The 21,858-nt window shown below is 43.2% G+C and overlaps 1 protein-coding gene and 1 pseudogene across 1 annotated transcript; both read right to left on the reverse strand.

Annotated features, from left to right (window-relative positions):
• Nucleotides 1-9,333: 9,333 nt before the first annotated feature.
• On the reverse strand, nt 9,334-16,728 carry LOC120029175 (thymus-specific serine protease-like). The gene is made up of 12 exons (XM_038974472.1): nt 16,668-16,728; nt 14,842-15,017; nt 14,338-14,437; nt 13,988-14,117; nt 13,589-13,712; nt 13,407-13,484; nt 13,188-13,235; nt 12,744-13,028; nt 12,224-12,365; nt 10,887-11,066; nt 10,171-10,325; nt 9,334-9,882 (listed from the first exon to the last, which is right to left on the reverse strand). The coding sequence occupies exons 1-12, from the start codon at nt 16,726-16,728 to the stop codon at nt 9,823-9,825; spliced, it is 1,539 nt and encodes a 512-aa protein (XP_038830400.1). The 3' UTR covers nt 9,334-9,822.
• Nucleotides 16,729-18,067: 1,339 nt separating this feature from the next.
• Nucleotides 18,068-21,574, reverse strand: LOC120029177 (annotated as a pseudogene).
• Nucleotides 21,575-21,858: the final 284 nt, after the last annotated feature.

A 21,858-nucleotide genomic window follows, 5' to 3' on the forward strand; every position in this document is an offset into this window, starting at 1 on the left:
TAGTTCAAAACGGATTTGAAAAACAAAACTGATTTGAGTGTCAAGGCCTGCAGTGTGAACAAAGCTTAAGTCCAACCAACTTATACAATTCAGGCAAGAGGTCAGAATCTTTTGACAAGGATGCTGGTGTACTAAGGACGTCACACTATATACACAATATTTTCAGTGTATGGAGAGGATGTTAGAAGGAATAGTTCTGAGAAGCCTATATGGCAAGGCTGCTGCAGTTGTTTGTCAGGCCCTGTCAGGGTTGGACGGCTGCTGCTGTGCATGTGTGTGTGTGGGGGGGTCAATGTCAAGGTGCTCGTGATTCAAAGCAATGCTTACTGCAGGCATTGCCCAAGGCTAAAGAGCAGAGAGAGGCTGAGCAGGAAACAACAACAGGAGATAATGAAAAAGGTGGACGTGTTTAACTATACGTGTGGGGAGCTAGGGTTAGGTTTAGGGTTAATAGGATTTTGAATGGGACTGAATTGTGTGTCCCCACAAGGTCTGTTATACAAGACTGCGTGTGCATGTGTGTGTGTGTGTGTGTGTGTGTGTGTGTGTGTGTGTGTGTGTGTGTGTGTGTGTGTGTGTGTGTGTGTGTACCGGTTTGCATGTCAATGTGCATCCGTTTGTCTATTTTTGTGATTTGAGAATTGTTTCTTAATCAAATATCGACATGCTCAACATGATCGAATGTCTTTTTAGGGACATTGTGCAAACTCTCCGCCCCTACTGGACCTGTACATCAGCCAGCCCATAGAGAGATATCCTCGTCCACAATCTACTGTGGTGTATTCACTAGGAACCAAACGGAAGCAAACAGGGAGGGACTAACCTGAACTTGTCCAATAAGAAACTCTTGTTTTCGTTGCAAAACCTTTTCTGTTACAAAACATTTCGCTAAAGTCTACTGCAATGTGCACTAATGAATACACTCCTACTGTATCCAAAGGCAGAAACACTCAGCATCTCCTCATTATCAACACTAGGCCTATCTCTAGCTGGACTCTCTCCCTCTACGTTCATGGCAATACAAAACTTCTGTGGTCCATATAGTCATGATTTATACTGCGTAGCCTTCACTTTGAGTGTTTATATAGATATTATCATTGCTTCTAGATCACGTAGATAGCACAGGTGCACATATATACATTAGGAAATATCAGATGTATAGTGATCTAGTCGTTAGTGAACATGACAACATAGACCAGGGATGTGCAACTGGCGGTGGCCCCCCTTTTGTAGGCCCGCAGATTTAGAAGAAATGACTGTTGAGTCAGAATAGTAGAATACACAAGGTGCAATATCGAAATTTGGTTGTGCATCAGCAGTTTTTAAGTAAGTTAGTCTAGCCAGCTATCTTAACTTGTAGTAATCATGGTTGAATTACCGACCGGGGACGCCACCATTGATTTTGTTAGTCACTCTCACTCAGATATCATACTTAAAACGCCAAACCTTTCTCTCCACCCTATGGCAAAATGTGTAGAATTGCAGGAAATTTGTTATAAAAAAGCTAAATCTTCTCTCCGCCCCCTTTTAAAGCAGCAAACTTGCTTTAAAACTGCAAAATGTTCTCTACTTCCAAGTGAAAAATGTGTAGAATTGCTGCAAACTTGCTTTAAAACTGCTACATTTTATCAACTTCCCATGGCAAAATGTGCAGGAATGAACTCTAAAACTTCAAAATGTCTTGTCTGCTGTCAAGAGGGGTGCCGCTAAAATGTTTGCTTAGGGCCCCTAAAACACTAGGGCCGACTCTGACTGCATGTGTGGGTCTGGATGTGCATATTTTTTTTATGTTTTAATTTTTATTTCACCTTTATTTAACCAGGTAGGCCAGTTGACAACATGTCCTCATTTACAACTACGACCTGGCCAAGATAAAGCAAAGCAGTGCGACACAAACAACACAGAGTTACACATGGGATAAACAAATGTACAGTCAATAGCACAATAGAAAAATCAATATAAAGTGTGTGCAAATGTAGTAAGATCATGGAGGTAAGGTAATAAATAGGCCATAGTGGCGAAATAATGACAATTTAGCAATTAAACACTGGAGTGATAGATGTGCAGAAGATGAATGTGCAAGTAGAGATACTGGGGTGCAAAGGAGCAACAAAATAAAAAACAATATGGGGATGAGGTAGTTGGGTAGGCTATTTACAGATGGGCTGTGTACAGGGGCAATGATAAGCTGCTCTGACAGCTGATGCTTGAAGTTAGTGAGGGAAATATAAGACTCCAGCTTCAGCGATGTTTGCAATTCGTTCCAGTCATTGGCAGCAGAGAACTGGAAGGAAAGGCGGCCAAAGGAGGAATTTGCTTTGGGGGTGACCAGTGAAACATACCTGCTGGAGCACGTGCTACGGGTGGGTGCTACTATGGAGACCAGTGAGATGAGATAAGGTAGGGCTTTACCTAGCAAAGACTTATAGATGACCTGGAGCCAGTGGGTTTGGCAACGAATATGAAGCGAGGGCCAGCCAACGAGAATATACAGGTCACAGTGGTGGGTAGTATATGGGGCTTTGGTGACAAAACGGATGGCACTGTGATAGACTACATCCAGTTTGCTGAGTAGAGTGTTGGAGACTATTTTGTAAATGACATCACCGAAGTCAAGGATCGGCAGGAGAGTCCGTTTTACGAGGGTATGTTTGGCAGCATGAGTGCAGGATGCTTTGTTGCGAAATAGGAAGCAGGTTCTTGATTTAATTTTGGATTGGAGATGCTTAATGTGAGTCTGGAAGGAGAGTTTACAGTCTAACCAGACACCTAGGTATTTGTAGTTGTCCACATATGCTAAGTCAGAGCCGTCCAGAGTAGTGATGCTAGACGGGTGGGCAGGTGTGGGCAGCGATCGGTTGAAGAGCATGCATTTAGTTTAACTTGCATTTAAGAGCAGTTTGCAGACCCAGTATGCAGACCCACGAGCCACTGTGGCTCTTCATGATGAGATCAGCTTTTTGGGGGGGCTCCCAGCCCCATCAAAGTTGCCTGTGGAAGAGAGAGCCAATGGGATAAACACTACCGGTTGCCCTTGGTTTGGTAACCTTGGCCACCCAGGCTAGTTGACACGGATGACTCCGCCATAAAGGGAATATGGTTGCCTTGACCCTGGGTTACCCACGGTCCAGAGGGAACATCTGAATGGGGTGACCCGCCAGTCAAGGAGCGGCACTCTCCAAAGGGGAGAAGGGGGTAAGAGAGGGGTAAAAGCACGGAGGGGAGGGGCAGAGTGCTTTTTTATGAGCATGTGCCTCTCCGGTTTCTGGGTTGTCTGGCCGCAAGGACATAAATTCTCTCTCTCTCTCTCTCTCTCTCTCTCTCTCTCTCTCTCTATTTTCATCACCATGTTCTTACAGTACAGTATTGTCTGTGAACTTATTCTCTCTCAGCCTGTCTGCATTTCTGTCTCCACCTGGTTTGACACTGTACTTCATTCACTACACTTAACCCCTCTCTCTCCCACTCAAGCCCTACTCCCCTCCTCTACATCCCTCCATCATTTCATGTTTCTCTTCGTTTTGGAGAAGTCATCACTGCCTTTCGCCATTATCTCATTTTCTCCCCCTGTTTCTCTCCCTAGTTCCCTCTCGCTCTCTCCCTCCCTCCTCCACTCTCCTTATAGATGGAGATTAAGTCTGGGCTGGAGCCCCATCCGTTTCCATGACTGTTTGTTATTAAGGAGATGGATGGAGGCTTGCAGTGCCAGCTCGACGCAGCCGCAATTACAGCAGGTCCAGTGATAGATGGAGGGAGAGCGAGCGAGAGGGAGCGAGGAGATGGAGAGAGGGAGATAGAGAGAAGGACATCTATCACGCCCTTTAATCTACCTGTCACTGCTCAGGGAAGGCTGGGGAAGGAGGCTGGGCCTTGGGTGAGGTGGGTGGAGGGGGAGTGAGGATGGAAGAGATGAGGACTGGCCAATACAGCGCCTTGACTATTGGTTAAAGGTTTCATACCCTTCTTTTGCTCTGTCCTTCCCCCAAACAATTACATGAAAAGACGCCCTCCAGTACTGCAGTAATTAAATGTCCTCATTAACTAATTGATTGTCTTGAGGTTATTGAATTTCGTATTGAATTCCGAGTGTTTGTGTGTGTCTGGCTGCTAAAACAGTGTTGCATCAGATACTGTATGTTGTTATGTGGATGTGTGCTGTTGTCAAAAAATAATTTGTTGAAATGTCCAGGTCAGGAGACGAAGCGTTGAGAACGTCATTTGTTTGGTATGAAGGGAAACATTTTTGCATCGAGATAATTTAATGCACTTTGGAAGTACTGTGCATCTACATGTTTCAAATACCCAGTACACACATGTGCAAAACACACACAAACACACTCACATCACGCCATCACACATTGTGCTATGGCCCGTGGCCTGCACACACCAACACACACACCTGTTGGTATTATCAAAGAAGCGACCACCTTAAGAGAAGTGAACGATAACCCTGCATATATTATGTGTAATTTGACTCGTTTTCCCCCTCAATGTTAGAGAAATATTATGAAAGCTAATCCAAGCCTCTCCTCTCTCTCCCCTCCTCCACATTCTCATCTGTCCAGGATAGTGAGGTATGGGATGGAGGGATTAATTCTCTTACATTGGCCATGGGAATGATAGATGGACAGATGTGGGGAGAAGAAAGAGAGGGGCAAAGGAAAGAAGGGAAGTCAAGAGGTCCATAAATCTGACGGGAACCTGGTCTGCGTCACACATTAAGATCTCCCAGAGCCATGATAACCCAGGCTAGAAATGTAAGTAATGTCAAGAGATGCAATCTGATCTTAACAATAATATCTGAATGGATCTTTGGCGATAGGTCATGATGCAAAGGAAACATTTATTTATTTTGATCAAAGCTCAGGTTTGAGGACGGAGGCCATAGCAGAACCAGCAGGTAGATCATACTGTTTACAGTTGCGCTTAGCCCCGTTACAAGAGTGACTGTTGGTTCCATTGATAGTGGGACACCTCTCTCCTTCCTCCCAAAGTGTGCACTTGTTCACATTCCTTCACTGATTTGAAAGAAAATGACTGGTATATAGAAATATGGTGAAAACTCCCTCTAACCCATGCCTCGACCAATCCGACGCCTTCTAGATTTGTGAGAAGTAGTGAACGTGTGTACACTTCAGGAGATATTATCAGGAAACAGCCATTGTGTAGTTCTACGGGGCAGCGGAGAGGAGACTGGAGGTTCAGTAACAACACAGTCAAGAGAACAGGAACAAAACTGTACACAAAGCAGTCAATTAGAGAGGGCTCTCCCCATTGGCCCTCCTGTGCATTAGGGAGCCCATCGGAAAAGAAGGGAGTGTGTTTGTGTGTATACATTTGTATATATGTGTGTGTGTGTGTGTGTGTGGAGGGGGGGGGGGCTGTCTATCTGTGTTTGTTTGAGAATGTTTTCACAACTGTCAGCATGGAAACAGACCATGGTTTGTTTACTTCTAACAACAGACAAGCTGAACATGGAATCATTGATCAGTTCTTCCTCAAGTGACAGATTCATTTTTCAAGTACCGCACTAGAGAATGCAGTGGAATGCAAACTAGCAAACTAGTAAACGTCCCTTTACGGCTACATACATGGATGTTCCTTTATGCAGCACCAAATGTATGTGAGTTAATGTGTGTGCTGTGTCCCTTTGTTTGTGTCAAAATGCGTGCATGCATGCGTGTGCATGCGTGTGCATGTGCGCGCTCTTATAGGTGGTTGAGCGTGCACTTGTCTATGCACTTGTGTGTATATTATTGTGTGCTTTTTCAATCATCATCTTGAATCAACTGTAAGCGCAGATGTGCTGTGACCTGACTAAGATCAGATAAAGTGCCCCCCCTCCTACCCTCCTCCCCCCAGCTCCATTTGTCACGGGCCAGCTGTCGGGCTGCTGTGATTGGTTGTTGTGGGAGACAGATAGCCGATAGGCTCTGATTAATAGTAGTGGCTCTGGAACTTACTCATTGATCAAGAGAACAGGCGAGGGGGAGGGAGAGGACAGGAGAGGAGGGAGGGAATGAGAGAGGGAGAGAGAGAAAAAGCATTCCCTGTCGCTCTGTCAGTGCTTGCTGATTGCGTTTGTGTGTGTATGTCGGTGTGCATAATAAATACATAACAGATATGGGGTTTGTTGGTCAGAAGGCCTAAAAGCACAGTGTTATCAAATTTGGTGTAGGCCTATACTAGTATAGATGTATAGAATGTGATATAGTAATGTTATTATGTACGAGTATCTCAGAAGGTTATTCTCTCTCTCTCTCTCTTTACATTGCCAAAGCAAATGGAATAGACAATAAACCAAAGGGAAATAAACAAGGGAAACATTAGTAAAAATGACTCACTAAAGTTTTAAAATAATATATTTCAAATGTTATATTATTGGCTATGTACAGTCTCGTAACAATGTGCAAGTAGTTGAAGTATGAACAGATAAATAAACAGATAGGTTGTATTTACAATGTGCTCCTGATTGTCCTTTTCTTGTCCTTTACTGCACAGGGCAGTATTTCACCTAACAGATATGGGAGTTTATCAATGTTTGATTTGTTTTCAAATTCTTTGTGGGTCTCTGATCTGTGGGAAATACGTGATCATCTCTCTCTCTGGTCCAGTGTTGGAGAACATGTGTGCCTTTCATTCAAATAAGAATATATGCATGCCAAATAGTCCTTGTGTGTACTCACTGTGTGTACTCACTCCAGTTCCAACCCGTGAAGTAGTTAAGACCTTATCATTCCACACAACTATAATTCAAACATCCACCAGAGAGACAAGCACAACGGAAATGGTGTGCATGTGTGTGAGTGAATCAAAGCCACACTGTATGTGTTCACATTGAGAGGGTCCATGTGGGTGGGTACTTTGTGCATGGAAGTATAGTACATTTGAGAGTGTGTGTGTGTGTTATTATGTGTGTGTGTCCCCGTAAACTAGAAAATAAACTGTAGTGTATAAACAAATATAGGAGTTGTGTGCATGGGTGCGTGTGTGTTTGAGCTCTCGCTGTAGGGTGGTCAGTGGTGGGAGGTCGTGACCTGGTCGAATCCGGGGGGGTGGAGATCATCAATCAGCGAGGGGCAGGCCTGAGCAGCAGGACCATCACCACCCCTCCACCCCACATGGAAACAGATGGCCTTGGGACAACTGGCTCTTGCTCACCTCTCTCGTAACACACACACACACACACACACACACCTCAATGATGCAGACAAAAAATGACACATACATACACACACACTCTTTTGGATGCACACATGACAGGATCCACACACTTACAGATCAGATACCCACACACTCACAGTGCAAAATAATTAATCACACACAAAGACACACATGGTGCTAAATATCTCAACATATACAGACACATATATTGTTTATGTCAATGTATTCATGAAGACCACACAAACATGCATGTAAACAAACTCAAACACAATAGTGTTTTTATTTGCTGGATATTTGCCATTGACTGGGTATATGTGTATAGCATTAGCGCCCCCTGCTGAGAGTAAAGATTAAAACAATTAAAAAAGGGATATTTTACTCAAAAACTATCTTTGAGTATTTAGCCATTTGAATATAATTTATAATCACCACAGTTTTTGCTCTGTACTGAAAGTGCTCCATCTCGACAACTCGACTGCTGACATGCACATTTTTCTGGGATTGTAGTAACTGGACTAACGAACAAAATGCTAACAACTGTTTTTGGGTTGAAATGAATTTCAAATTTTTTATTATTTGACCATGCTGGTCATTTATGAACATTTGAACATCTTGGCCATGTTCTGTTATAATCTCCACCCGGCACAGCCAGAAGAGGACTGGCCACCCCTCATAGCCTGGTTCCTCTCTAGGTTTCTTCCTAGGTTTTGGCCTTTCTAGGGAGTTTTTCCTAGCCAACGTGCTTCTACACCTGCATTGCTTGCTGTTTGGGGTTTTAGGCTGGGTTTCTGTACAGCACTTCAAGATATTAGCTGATGTACGAAGGGCTATATAAAATAAACTTGATTTGATTTGAAATGAATTTTAGTCAAAGACAAAATCCCACAATCCACAGAAAATAGACACCAGATTATCAGCAAACATTTACTGATGATCATTTTCAAGCTCACAGTATTAAACAAAATTAACTCCTAGGTGGTAAGGGTAGGCAAGAACACATCTACCACGCTGATCCTCAACACGTTCACCCACGACTGCGTGGCCAAGTACGACTCCAACACCATCATTAAGTTTGCTGACGACACAACAGTGGTAGGCCTGATCACCGACAACGATGAGACAGCCTATAGGGAGGTCAGAGACCTGGCAGTGTGGTGCCAGGACAACAACCTCTCCCTAAATGTGAGCAAGACAAAGGAGTTGATCGTGGACTACAGGCCGTCATTTGTTCTTAACTGACTTGCCTAGTTAAATAAAGGTTCAATTTAAACCATTTACATTTAAAAATATAACTATTTGATCTGCACTTTTGAAATGTACAGCGACAGAATTCAGAACATGTGTTCTCCTTGTACACAGTGTTCTCCTTGTACACCAAGTCAGAACCATAGGATAAATAAAGGGGGCATATAAGCAGACATGGAAGCGCTTACAATATTCTATGCTTACATTTCTCAAAAACAGGTTATAGGCTACATGTGCACCACCAAGTCAGAACAGTATGTCAAATTAAGAGGTGAAAATAGACCAAATGATTAGGGTGAGGCACATGGGCTACTAACAGCTTACTACACAACATACACTTAGTATTACTTTCTTAGCTACAGTATACATATCTCCCTGGTATACTACATCATTTATGCAGCAGCATACAAGACATGTTTGAACTCATCTTGTTGTGCTGTGCTCACTTGAACAGAAAGGTGGCGCTGCGATCCTTCGCGGGCAAATTTTGTCATCAAACTTTGTCATCAGTTTGGCATTCTCTGGATTTATGGTGCTTTCAAGACACCTGGGAACTCAGGAAAAAAAGGTTAAATCATGATGATGTCAGGTCTACCCTTAGACTTGGCAGTGACGCAGTGTCCTCAGGAGTGACAGAACACTGAGTCAATCACAGCGCAACGCTCCGTATTTTCTTCTGGCTTGCCACACCACCACAGAAAGCACTGAGCTAGGCTGAAACACCTGCATTTTGGAGCTGCCTTACTCAAGAAAACAAAAAAGTGACCATGTTTGTGTGCTGCTTTATTAACTCAATCATTTATATATATTTTTTATATTGTTAGCAAACTGATATATAACACGTATTAATGCCAAAATAACATGCAAAACAGGCAAGTCCAAAAAAATACAAATACAAATTATTATTATAATTTTTTTGCTAAAAATGTGGGGCTCAAAACACGTGGGGCTCAAAACACGTGGGGCTCAAAACACGTGGGGCTCAAAACACGTGGGGCTCAAAACACGTGGGGCTCTGCCCCACCTGCCCTGAAACTTATATACTGGAGTAAATTCAAGCACACTATAAAAACTTAAGAAAAACACTAAAAACGTTAGAAAAACCACCAGAAGAACGCCACCTTAGAGGACCTGACCCAATGGTCATGTGATCATCATGGGAATAAACATGAGGAGATGGGCTCAGGAAACAGCACCATGTGATTCACTGCCCAAAGTTTGACACACACAAACAAGCACATGCACACACATAAAGTGATTTGCTGTAGGGGCCATAGTTGTGGTTATAGTAATGGTACGGAAATGTGCAATATGAGCACGGAGCTACAGGAAGAGGAGGAGGGGTCACCGCAGTACAACCAGGTCAGATCAGTTTGATTGGCTGAGTGATCAGATGACCTGTCGTTGGGTGCATCAGTCCATAAGCTTCCTGGCAGCTTCCTTCAGCCACTTGGCAACCTTCCTCTCAATGGCCTGACAACCAGAGAGAAAAGACAAATCAGGATGAGGGGAAGAGAAGTTTTAAAATAATATAGACTATGGGGCAGTTTCCTCCACACAGATTAAGATTAGTCCTCGACTCAAAAGCTATTGACCATTGACCATGCTTTTTTGTTTTTGGGAAACCGGCCCAAAGTGTTCAATTGAGACATACTGTACAGTTCTGAAGCATACATTTTCTTCATGTGCCGCCAAAGCTCACAGTCAGTGTCTCTCTCAGTTATATCAATTTAGTGTTGTCTAGCCTGCCGTGTGCGGTACCTTGCGGGCCTGCTTCAGGGCGGGGCGGTCTGCGACGCCATCGGGGTTCATGTCGGCACAGTGGGCGGTGCCCTCGATGAGGATGGTCATGTCTTCGTCCTCCTTGTCCAAGTCCTCTTCCAGGACGCTGAGCTCGTGCCAGGGGTCAATGTCACCTGACAGAGGTCACAGACCAGAGGGACAGGTCATATACTGACTGTCACACAGAGGAGGCTGGTGGGAGGAGCTATAGGAGGGTGGGCTCATTGTGGTTTCCATACGCTTGATGTTTTTGATACCGTTCCATTGATGCCATTCCAGCCATTACATTGAGCCCGTCCTCCTATAGCTCCTCCCACTAACCCCGTCTGCTGTCACACAATCACTCACATAGACACAGCACATTGATTCACTGCCAGTGGGTTTAAATTACACTATGATGTAATGAGAGGTAATGGTTTAAACCTCTATCTATCTATCTAGTGGTTGGGCAAGTAACTGAAAGGTCGCTGGTTCAAATCCCAGATCCGGCAAGGTGGAAAAATCTTCTGTTCTGCCCTTGAACAACAACTGCTCCCCGGGCACCGATGACGTCGATGAAGGCAGCCCCCTGCACCTCTCTGATTCAGAGGGGTTGGGTTTAAAAGCTGAAGACACATTTCAGCTGAATTCATTCAGTTGTGCAGCTGACTAGATATCCCTTATCTACTGTATCTATCTGTGAAGTCTCTGCTCACCGTTGACATAGAGCACCCTGTCGGTGTCGGGGTGGTCTCCTCCATAGTACTTGTTGGTGAAGGCGATGTGTCCGGGCAGACTGTGCTGGGGGATGTTGAACACCTCAGGACACAGGTCAGTCTGAGCCTGTAGGGTCAGCATGCGGGAGAAGGGACAGCTGGCGTCCTCACACGTCTGGACTGTTACAACAAAACAATGATGATGTAAGCCATAGAAATACAATGAATTCCTATTGAATTATGATGTGTAGTTCTATTTCTGTAATGTAAGATACAGCTGAGTGGCTATGGGCATATAGTAATACTGATCATATAATGAGTGATATTGTACCAAAGAGTGGGCGCTTTGTACAGCTAGTGTTAATGCATTGGGCTTATGAATGTGCTGCTTAGGGGGAAATGAACTCTGGACCTGTTTTTTTTCACCCTCCAGTGCTGTGAGCACTCAACTCCCTGACTGAAGCAACTACCTTGGTTATACTAGGGGACTTGAGCTTGGTAAATGTAGCGGGGTTCAAAATTATTGACATCCTTGATAAAGATGAGCAATGAATTATTCAAATACTGAGCTATATTGTATGCTCCAAAAAAATTGGGAAATTATATTATTTTATTTTACACTAAAAGTATTTGGTCCCATATCAAATCATATTTGATTGGTCACATACACATGGTTAGCAGATGTTAATGCGAGTGTAGCGAAATGCTTCTACAGTAATGTGGATGCTCCCAATAACAGGGGAGGTTAGCATGTCTTGGGGGTATGATCTTTGACCCTCTGTATCTTTCTCAATCATCATTATTCACAATTCATTCAGAATTATACCTAATCATGGTAGCATCCACATTACTGTAGATGTGTTTAGAAACATTCTTATTATCTATGCTTATTTATAATAACGTGACTCCAAAATGACACAATATATTATTTACCAGTCATTTCTATAGGGTCGAAATAATCTGAAACACAACCAGAACGAACTGAAAATACATCCAACAAGTTTGTAGAGTCACAAGCTTGCTGTAGGCACTGCGTGCTAGGGATATGAGACCAAATACTAAACTTTTGACTACTTTATTTATAAGAATTTTTAGGGGTGTGGATAATTTGGACCCCTACCTTTTAGAGGTTTAAATCTATTTTTCTGAGCAATTGTTTTAGTATAAAATAATATAATTTCCCATTTTTTTTGCATACAATATACTGTAGCTCAGTATTTGAATTATTTATTTTATACGGTCATTATTGTTCATCTTTATCAAAAGGCATGAATAATTTCAGACCTCACTATTTCTCCTCTAGGACTGACAGTGTTGTGTGGTGGAGCGTTACTCACAGAAGCCGAACTCGGTGCAGGTCTGGTAGTACCACTGTCTCTCTCCATTGTAGGCAGAGTCCAGATTGGTGTCACTCAAGTCCTTGATGGTCTGCTTGTGGGACGCATCCAGACAGGGCTCCTCGCCAGTGGCACGGTCTATCTAATAAACGCACACACACACACACACATAAATATGCATGCACACAAACACAGTAAGTGTTCTGACTGTTCTGCATCAGTCAAGGCAAGGGGATGCACAACTGTAGCTCAATACAGCCCTCTGCTGGTTAATCAAAGAATTGTCACTGTGGGGCTGTGTGTGTCTGTGGAGCTGTGTGTGTGGGGCTGTGTGTGTGTGCGTGTGCGTGTGTGTGTATGTGGGGCCATGTGTGTGTGGGGGGGAAAGGTGGATACCTAGTCAGGTACAACTGAATGTGTGTGTGTGTGTGTGTGTGTGTGTGTGTGAGGCCGTGTGTGTGTGTGTATGTGTGTGCATACATTTGTGTGTGTGTTTGAATATGTACAATACACCTAATACCTGCACCAGTTTGATCAGCCGGTCGTAGGCCTCAGTCTCCGAATCGAAGGTCTCTGTCTCATTGGTCATGATGTCACAGAGCTCCTCAATAGTCAGGATGCCCCCCTCCTCGTTGTATGCCACGGTTCCCATGACGATGTCAGCCAGGCTCTGCATCAGCTCGATCTGGTCCTCCAGATCCTCAGGGGTCTCACAGCACCCAAAGTCCTTCCCAACCTCAGTGGCGTTCCCCGCAAACAGGGCGGCCTCCACGGCAGCAAAGGCCTCTGAGATGTCCCCCACACACTGAAGGAGAGAGCGAGAAAGGGGGGGGGGGGGCAGCGGAGAGAGAGAGACAGTAACAAGGAGACAGAGAGAGTCAAATCACACAGTAGGAGACTCATACAGTCAGACACTCCAACACATGATTTCAAGCGCCCACATCTACTGTAAATGTTCTCAAACCTTATCTGAACCTCCAACGTCCTCATCCGTAAGACTAAGACCCACCACCTAGAAGAGAGCAACACCACGGGTTGTTTCCACCGTTGTCTGTACAGCTGAACATCACATCTACCGTGCTATTAACACTATAAACAGTGCAACAGTTACTAGTATGTCTACTACTACTACTATTACTACTTGTACTAATACTACAAGTAGTACTAATGATGAGATCTTTACTTTGTTGAAGGCGGAGAAGTCCAGTTTGGCTTTGACAGGAGCGGAGGAGGCCACAGCACCATAGACCAGGTGGGGGAACTGAAAGAGCAGGAACAGAGAACATTATTTAGTATTATTACCATGGAATACAGTAGACCAGCATACAGTAACACTGCTGTCCAGTCCTAAGTATAAATAAAGACCTTTCCCCTGAGCCAGGCAGACAAGGCCCCAGCATAGGAACCTCCGAAGCTGATCCAGGTATTTTTGTCGGAGAGGTCAAAGCGATCGCTGATGTATTGATGGAATTCTGCGATGTCAGCGAGACTGGAAACCAAGAGATGGCAGAGAAAATGAAATTGAATCTCTGCCCAATTCAAGCACACACAAATGCGCTCAGCATTTACATTTGGTTGAGTTGTCAAGTTAGTTACTAATGTGAATTCAACATGAAATCCCAAAAAATGTCATTGAGTTTAGGTTCAAAGGTGGGTGAAAAAAATGATAAATTCCCTCACATTGATGACTTTTTGCAAATCCAATCAGTTTTCCACATTGATTCAACGTCAACACATTGACTCCCTCCTCCCACCAGTACTCACGCCTGCTGGCTGGACAGGTCTCCCAGATTCTCAGTCTCCAGGCCGTCTTTGTTGATGCTCTCGCCGTAGAAACGATGCTCCAGGGCCACAAGCAGGGCCCCGTGCTCCTCAGCCATGTCCACATGGTGGCCTACAGATACACACAAAGCAGGAGCAAAGAGGAGAAATAGGGGGAGGTTAAGAGTTGGTAGAGGTATCAACAAGACAAAAACCAAAGAACAGGCACTGACTTGTAACTAAATACAAGTATCATATTCATAACACCTATGTAAGTCTAACATATCGTGTCAATGCATTTCCATTTTCTTTTCATATTACTTAAGAACGTGACGGGGAAGCTTAGTGTTTACCTGCCAGCACATCGAACTCAGAGATGGGGCCCTCCCCTCCGATGAACAGGAACACTGGGCCATGAGGACGCTCCCAATAGGCTTCATTCACTAAAAACCTCTGAGAGAGAGAGAGGGTGAGAGAAAGGGAGAGGAAGCGAGAGAATAAGAGAACAAAACAAACTGCAAATGCTTTCAACAAGTTTGTAATCACAAGCTGTAGTCATTGCATGCTAGGAATGAAACCAAATACTAAACTTTTGAATACTCTAATACACACAAGTGAATTTGTCCTAATACTTTTGATTCCCTAAAATGGGGGGGGGGCTGCTATGTACAAAAAGTGCTGTCACCCTATGGATGAAAATACCCTCAAATTAAAGCTGACAGTCTGCACGTTGACCTCAGTCTTTGTATCATTTAAAATCCAAAGTGCTGGAGAACAGAGCCAAAACAACAAAAAATGTGTCACTGTCCAAATACTTCTGGACCTCACTGTAGGTGCATGTTTCGGTGGTGGGTCACCTGAGGAAAGGTTTCATCGTTTTGACTGTCGAAGTGGTCCAGGGGTTGGTGAATTTTCCCGTCTCTCACTTCGCATATGGGTTTATGCCCGTTGACTGCGCTCATCAGCACATTCTTCTTCGCTTTTTCATACTGAATTTTACGCACGCGCTCCTTAATCTTCCTCAGAACTCGTCCTATGAAATATAAAATGTGATATGACATAGCAAAAGACCAGTGGTGGAAAAAGTACCCAATTGTCATACTTGAGTCAAGTTTAGATACCTTAATAGAAAGTTACTCAAGTAAAAGTCACCCAGTAAAATACTACTTGAGTAAAAGTTAAGTATTTGGTTTTAAATATACTTAAGTATCAAAAGTACATTTAATTGGTAAAATATACTTAAATATAAAAAGTAAAAGTATAAATAATTTCAAATTTCTTATATTAAGCAAATCGGACGGCACCATGTTCTTGTTTTTAAAATGTACGGAATGCCAGGGGCAGACTCCAACATTGAGACATTATTTTCAAAAGATGCATTTGTGTTTAGTGAGTCCGTCAGAGCATAGGCAGTACTGATTACCACGTGTTCTCTTGATAAGCGCGTGAATTTCACACTTTTCTTGTTCTGCTAAGCATTCAAAATATAAGGAGTACTTTGGGTTGTCAGGGAAAATGTACGGAGTAAAAAGTAATTTTTTTTTTTTTAGGAATGTAGTGAAGTAAAAGGCAAAGTTGTCAAAAATATAAATAGTAAAGTACAGATACCCCCCAAAACTACTTAAGTAGTACTTTAAAGCATTTTAACTTAAGTACGTTACACCACTGCAAAAGACGAGAGGGACAGAGAAGGACGGGCAAAGATAGAGATAATACGATTAGATCAATCTTTGTAGTTGCGCGTAAAGACGCATATGGAGCTACATTACGCGCGTAGTTGTTGGTCAAACCACGAGAGCCTCCTGAGACTTGAAAATCAGAATGTGCACATATTCCACTCCATAACAATTACTACAATTATCTTTCACATTTCGTTCTACAAAAATTGGTATCCAAACGTGTCACAGACCTTTTTAGGATTGGATACAATTTTGTATGAATTCCGATGGCTTCAGCACATCGCTTTTGCTCATAAGGTATAACCCTCTGTCACACTCTTATCGGTCTAATTCATATTCGACAGCCAATCCCATGTTAATTTTATTTTCATGGGTTTTATTATAATTCAAACATACTTAAAGTAATAATAAACCATGTAGTCAGGAACAGAATCAACTTTTCCAGATATAGAAGCGGCTCAATTTCTAAGTAGCCAATTTCACATTTTGCATAATTATCTAATTATAGCCTATACATTAGCCAATTTCGTTTCTCTGAACACGACAATTTTATGGATTCACCTCAATATTTAAAACTATAGGCCTATGCATTCAAATTATATTTGACCAAAGTGCATATTATATTAGCCCATAGAGATACAAGGATGCACTATCATGCTAGGTTTAGGACCTCATACTGAAGCGTAAAGAGACCACAACTGATGTATAAAACAATCTTAAAATTATCAACTTTTGTTTCAATACAAGCATCATGAAACCTCTAACACAATTTCATTTAACTTGGTGAAAAACAGTTGTTTTTTAAACCCAGCTTGCTTACCACTTGTTCCATGTGGTTTGTTAATGAAATGACCTCTTCCTAAATATTTGTTCAAATTATTAATTTTGTGTATGGTTTCCTAGAAACAAGGGTTCCTCAACCTACCCCTCTGCCATCTCATGAATTTGATCATTTAAGTCTTAAAAAAAAAAAATGCTCAGGTCAGTATGGATCGTTAACGTACCAGAATAGACGGAGTTGACAAGGAGAAGGAGGATGATACAACGGCTGGGAGACAGAAGCATCTTCAGGCCTCCAACTACGACCTCTGACCGACTGATATAGGTCTACACTATGGTCAGATCACCTTGCCGTCTCAATGCAATGGAGAATCTCTGCTTTTAAGGCTCGACCAAAGTTTTTAGTCCACCCCAGGGCTCCCCTGATGCCCACTGTGCGTATTTATAGTCAACAAGTTGGCAATTGAGCGTAATGAAGACGCGGGAAGTGAGTCTGGGCAATAGGCATATCTCCTCCAACGGTGGCAGTGGTCCAAACTGGAACGCGACGCTATGAGCATTGGCTTGGTGAAAGATTCTTAAGTTTCATATTTAGGTATTGAATTGTATGCCCAAAGCCTAAAACTCAGCACAAACACTTAACATGTAGAAACAGGGCACTTTAGCTCAGTTCATTTTTATGATGCAATCATTTATGTACATTTACAACAGTGTGAGGGTGGTTGGTTGAGTACCAAACCTGAATCCTGCATGCAGAGCCAGCAATAACACATCTTTACAGGAATACCTAGGATAGGATAAAGTAATCCTTCTAACCCCCCCCTCCCCCTTAAAAGAGTTAGATGCACTATTGTAAAGTGGTTGTTCCACTGGATATCATAAGGTGAATGCACCAATTTGTAAGTCGCTCTGGATAAGAGCGTCTGCTAAATGACTTAAATGTAAATGTTAAATGTTTACAGACAGCTCTGGGTGATTTATACTGTAATGAAACAGCAGGGAGCAAGTCTCGAACCCTCGACCTCCTAGCCCGAGGTCCGGCGCGCTATCGACTGTGCCGCAAAAGCATGCTCGAGCAGCAGAGTCGATTTCCGCGCTTATAAACCCAGGGTCGTTACACTACTCCCTCCTTTCAAAGAGCGCGTCCTTGCGACTTTACGTCTTACAGGAACGCGCTCACCGGCCAAGCACACGCACTGTCGTGGATGCGAGGTCCGATCCCACTTCTGACACCAGTGTAATGAAACAGCAGGGAGCAAGTCTCGAACCCTCGACCTCCTAGCCCGAGGTCCGGCGCGCTATCGACTGTGCCGCAAAAGCATGCTCGAGCGGCAGAGTCGATTTCCGCGCTTATAAACCCAGGGTCGTTACAATACAAACAAAAAGGCACCAACACACAAACATATGCAGGCAGGAGGTCATTTTTATATTTGTTTAAATTGATCGTTGAGAATTTTGTTAATGGCGCCCTTTATCTAACTACCCAGAGTCGGATGAACTTCGTGGATACCATTTGCATGTCTCTCTGCTCAGTATGAAGGAAGTTACGAGGTATCTACGCGAGCCAACGCTAACTAGCTTAGCGCAAAGACTGGAAATCTAGCGCTAACGCCCCAAACTACATCTAACTTACATTATACTGGACGCAGAGACATAACAATTGTATACATTAGTTCATTTGACCTTGCCTGAAGACCGAAGGAGAGAGATACTGAACTCTCAGTCTCAGTGAGTAATACATTCAAACCTTTTTTATTTTTACATGTCAGATTTTGGACTTCCAATGATATCTACTTTATAAAATGTGCCCCCTAGTAGGATACAGTTACCCACCCACCTTATCAGAAAACTACACTTGTTTAAGAGGCCCATGGGTATCTTTCTTGGGTTTGTGTTTTTGATAGCCTATGTTGTTGCCACACTGATGTGTGTGGTGTTGTGAGCATCCTTGTAGTATTGAGCCTCACCATGTAGTTCAGGCCCTCTGCCACACTGTGGTCTCTGGAGTAGATCAGGTTGACCTTGGTTCCCTGGACAGCCACAGGGCTGCAGCCTGCTATCTCCCCTGCCATCTCCAGAGCTCCAGCCATCAACGCCTCCTTGTCCGGAAATACACGGCTACACAGGGAAAGAGTGTATGAATACACAAAATCAACACGCATACGCAACAAATACACACGCACACTGTATCCATACCTGACTAATCCACTTTCCTTGGCCTCATCGGCGTACATCTTCCTCGCTGTCAGAGCCAATTCATTCACCAGAATGGAGAAGCAGGAATATTATACAATACTTGGCAGCACTCATTGTTCCTGGGTGTATGTATGCAAGCTAAGGGACTACCACACAGCATTGTGTTGTAATGAAAGCATATCAAATGCTTGCTCTTACCTGTGGCTCCCAATGACTTTAGGTAGGTGCTGCAGAGTGCCAACGTCAGCTGCTAGGCCTATATCCACTTCCTGTAAGAGAGGCAGACCTTTCACATCACTCAGAGATACAATGCAGAATGCACAAGTACATTTTTCTCATCATTCTGCCTATCCTTTACTATGAGAGTCCCCCTGGTGGTTGCTACAGAAAACACATATGAAAACAGCTACCAGTTTGGGCCATTGTAGACGGTACGATTTTGCAGTCCCAGACAAACTGTCCAGGTCGTGGGCAAATTCTTAGGTCGTAAACGATTGTTGAACATCTTGGCTCGTTCGGTGTGACAGGGTCTAGGTCTGCCGATTTAAGTACCACTACGTGCGGTCCAGTGGAGGCTGCTGAGGGGAGGACTGCTCAAAATAATGGCTGAAATGGAGTGAATGGAATGGTATCAAACACACAAAAACATGTTTGATAGTATTCCGTTCACCTCATTCCGGCCATTATGAGCCGTCCTCCCCTCAGTAGCCTCCACTGGTGAAGTCCGACAAAGTTCTGGCAGTGTCAGATTTGTTTTGCCTTTATCATGTAGTGTGGCTGATGTCGATCGTGGTGACTGACCAATAGGAACACTGTCTGAGTGTGCACCCAATAATACGATAGTGAATAGTCAGATGAATATAATAGTTTGATCTAAACGTTTACATGCTGTGCAAGAAGAGCGATTTCCCTAATAATCTGGTTTACATGACATTTGAAATCCGGCTACCTGATGAGATTTTGATAAATGCATTCTACCAGTGACAGTGTTATTTTGGGGAAGCGTATTTAATTCAGAGTTCGGACATATAAAGTCTGCATGTGAAAACTATTTCTAAGACACCTACTTTTCCGCACATAAGCATAGTTAGGCTTGCGCTGTAGGCACATGTGCAGATGAAATACACAGCTGCAGTTTATGTCGGCTGACATAGCCTCGCAAGCCAATCGCAGAATGAAGACAGAACTGAAGCAAATTGTTCAATCTGGCCAGGTTGATATAAAGACTTTAATTTGGTTACATCTCAGTCTGACGTTATAATCGTAAAAGGCTGAATCCGACATACAGTCTGCAAAGGCCTTTAGATGTCCCCTGGACCTTGGTCCTCATGGAGTTGATCATTGGGGATATTTAAGCCCATTTACCTTCACCTGAAACCAGGCATCCTGAGTGCAGAGACGGATATCACAGGCTGTGATCAGATCCACTCCTAACGGAACACACGTTATCACATGACAAGCCTTTACAGTTTTATTGCAGAACACCTTCACGGGAGAAGAGAATCACATTTGGAAAGAATTAATAATATATGAAGGCTTTTGCAAGACTTCACTGTCACAAGCAAATCAATAATACACCACCAAAGCTCACCTCCTCCAACACAAGCGCCCTGCACTGCCACAACCACAGGCTTTGGACACTACAAGAAGAAATGGGATGGTGGAAAAGAGAGAGAATGCATTTGCCTACTTGTCCGCTATCAATCCCTAACATAACGTGCAGGAGTAAGTATTTCACAAGTTCATATAGACCGTTTCAATGACAGTTTCCTGGTACTTGGCGATGATGCGTCGCATGTTCCAGGAAGTCCTGGCCATGTCGTCCCCCTCAGGCTGTAAGACTTCACTGGCCATGTCCATGAAGTCAACGCCTACACACAGTCATAATCCGAAATATTTTTTTTTTTACTGGTATACTGTTATGTTTGGTATATTGCTGTTACATCCTATTGATAAGCATCACCCAGTTCAACATGAGACAATTGTAAGCCTTTGGGAAACATCTTACCAGCTGTGAAAACTTTTCCAGCACCTGAGACGACAACCACCTGGCAATCCGGGTCCCCAGCTATCTGTGTAAAGCACTCCACCATTTCTCTGAGAGAAAATGGGGGTGTACGGTGGAAGAGAAAACACATTTAAGACATATATGATTCAAATAAATTCATGAACACCGTGCTGTAGTGCTGGACTACACAAAAGTACAACTAGAAAAACAGGAACGCTCCAGCTGTGTTCAAGTAGTGATGTTTGGGCCAGGTGTTACCTCCAGAAGGCTTTATTCATGGCATTGCGTTTCTCTGGTCGGTGCAGCTCTACGTGAGTGACAGCTGTGGTAGGTTGACTGACAGACAGGGTGGTAAAAGGAGGAGTGGGGCCTCCAGGAGAAGAAAAGGCCCTTACAGCACTGAGACCAGGTAGCCACAGACTCCTGTCTGATGATCAGCACCCAAATGAGAGGTAGGGAACAGGGTTGATAGAAAATTAAATACAAAGAAAAATTCATTGAATTAGAGCAACATAGTTCCAGTAATAGTTATTTGCACTGTTATGATCTAAGACCTGCTTAACCACCTTGCTATCCAGAATAGTGTTGCATAGTATTCAACTTCCACCTACTTAGCCAAGACGCTAACCAAACAGTTTACATTAGCTGGAGTTTAGTATTAGCTAGCAATTTAGCCAACAGTGTTGACATCTAAGTAATAATCTATAGCCAAATTAGCTACCTACAGTAGCTAGCTAGCGAATCAGGTCCCGGTTTCCAATAAGTATGTTGCCAATGACTTTTCCTAATGTCAGGTGCCTAGCCTTGCTAATTGAATGGATGCGACCTGTGCACAAAACATACATTTAGCTGAAGTTAGCAACGTTTTAGAGCCGACAAAAACCCATGCATCTTAATTAAACACTCAATCCTGTACTTACTTTTCATGAGCGCTGATCAGATAATTCATGGTATTGCCATTTGACTAAATCAACTCGAGTAAGGAAACAAATGAAAGGCGCAGTCGGTCTAACGTGATTTGCCAGTTGTAGTACGGCAGCTAACTGGCTGTCAAGTAAAAAAAGTATTGTTTTTCAAAGCTAGCCTAATGCAAAAATATACAGAAAAGCAGACAATAGTGTGCATTATTACTGTGAACAAAGAACTCATGCTGTAAATGCAACAATCTTAATATCGGTTCCATTAATCTAGCTGGCGTAACACTTGAGTTA

The sequence above is a fragment of the Salvelinus namaycush genome, chromosome 34 (genome assembly GCF_016432855.1).
Source record: "Salvelinus namaycush isolate Seneca chromosome 34, SaNama_1.0, whole genome shotgun sequence".
Taxonomy (NCBI): Eukaryota; Metazoa; Chordata; class Actinopteri; order Salmoniformes; family Salmonidae; genus Salvelinus; species Salvelinus namaycush.

Bases quoted from the DNA above. Each gene is read 5' to 3' on its own strand.
- LOC120029175 (XM_038974472.1), bottom strand. From the start codon at position 16,728: ATGCTTCTGTCTCCCAGCCGTTGTATCATCCTCCTTCTCCTTGTCAAC. The intron at 14,438-14,841 runs GTGACCCACCAC...TCTCTCTCTCAG, and splicing joins ACGATGAAACCTTTCCTCAG to AGGTTTTTAGTGAATGAAGC. The intron at 11,067-12,223 runs GTGAGTAACGCT...TTGTTGTAACAG, and splicing joins CTGCACCGAGTTCGGCTTCT to TCCAGACGTGTGAGGACGCC.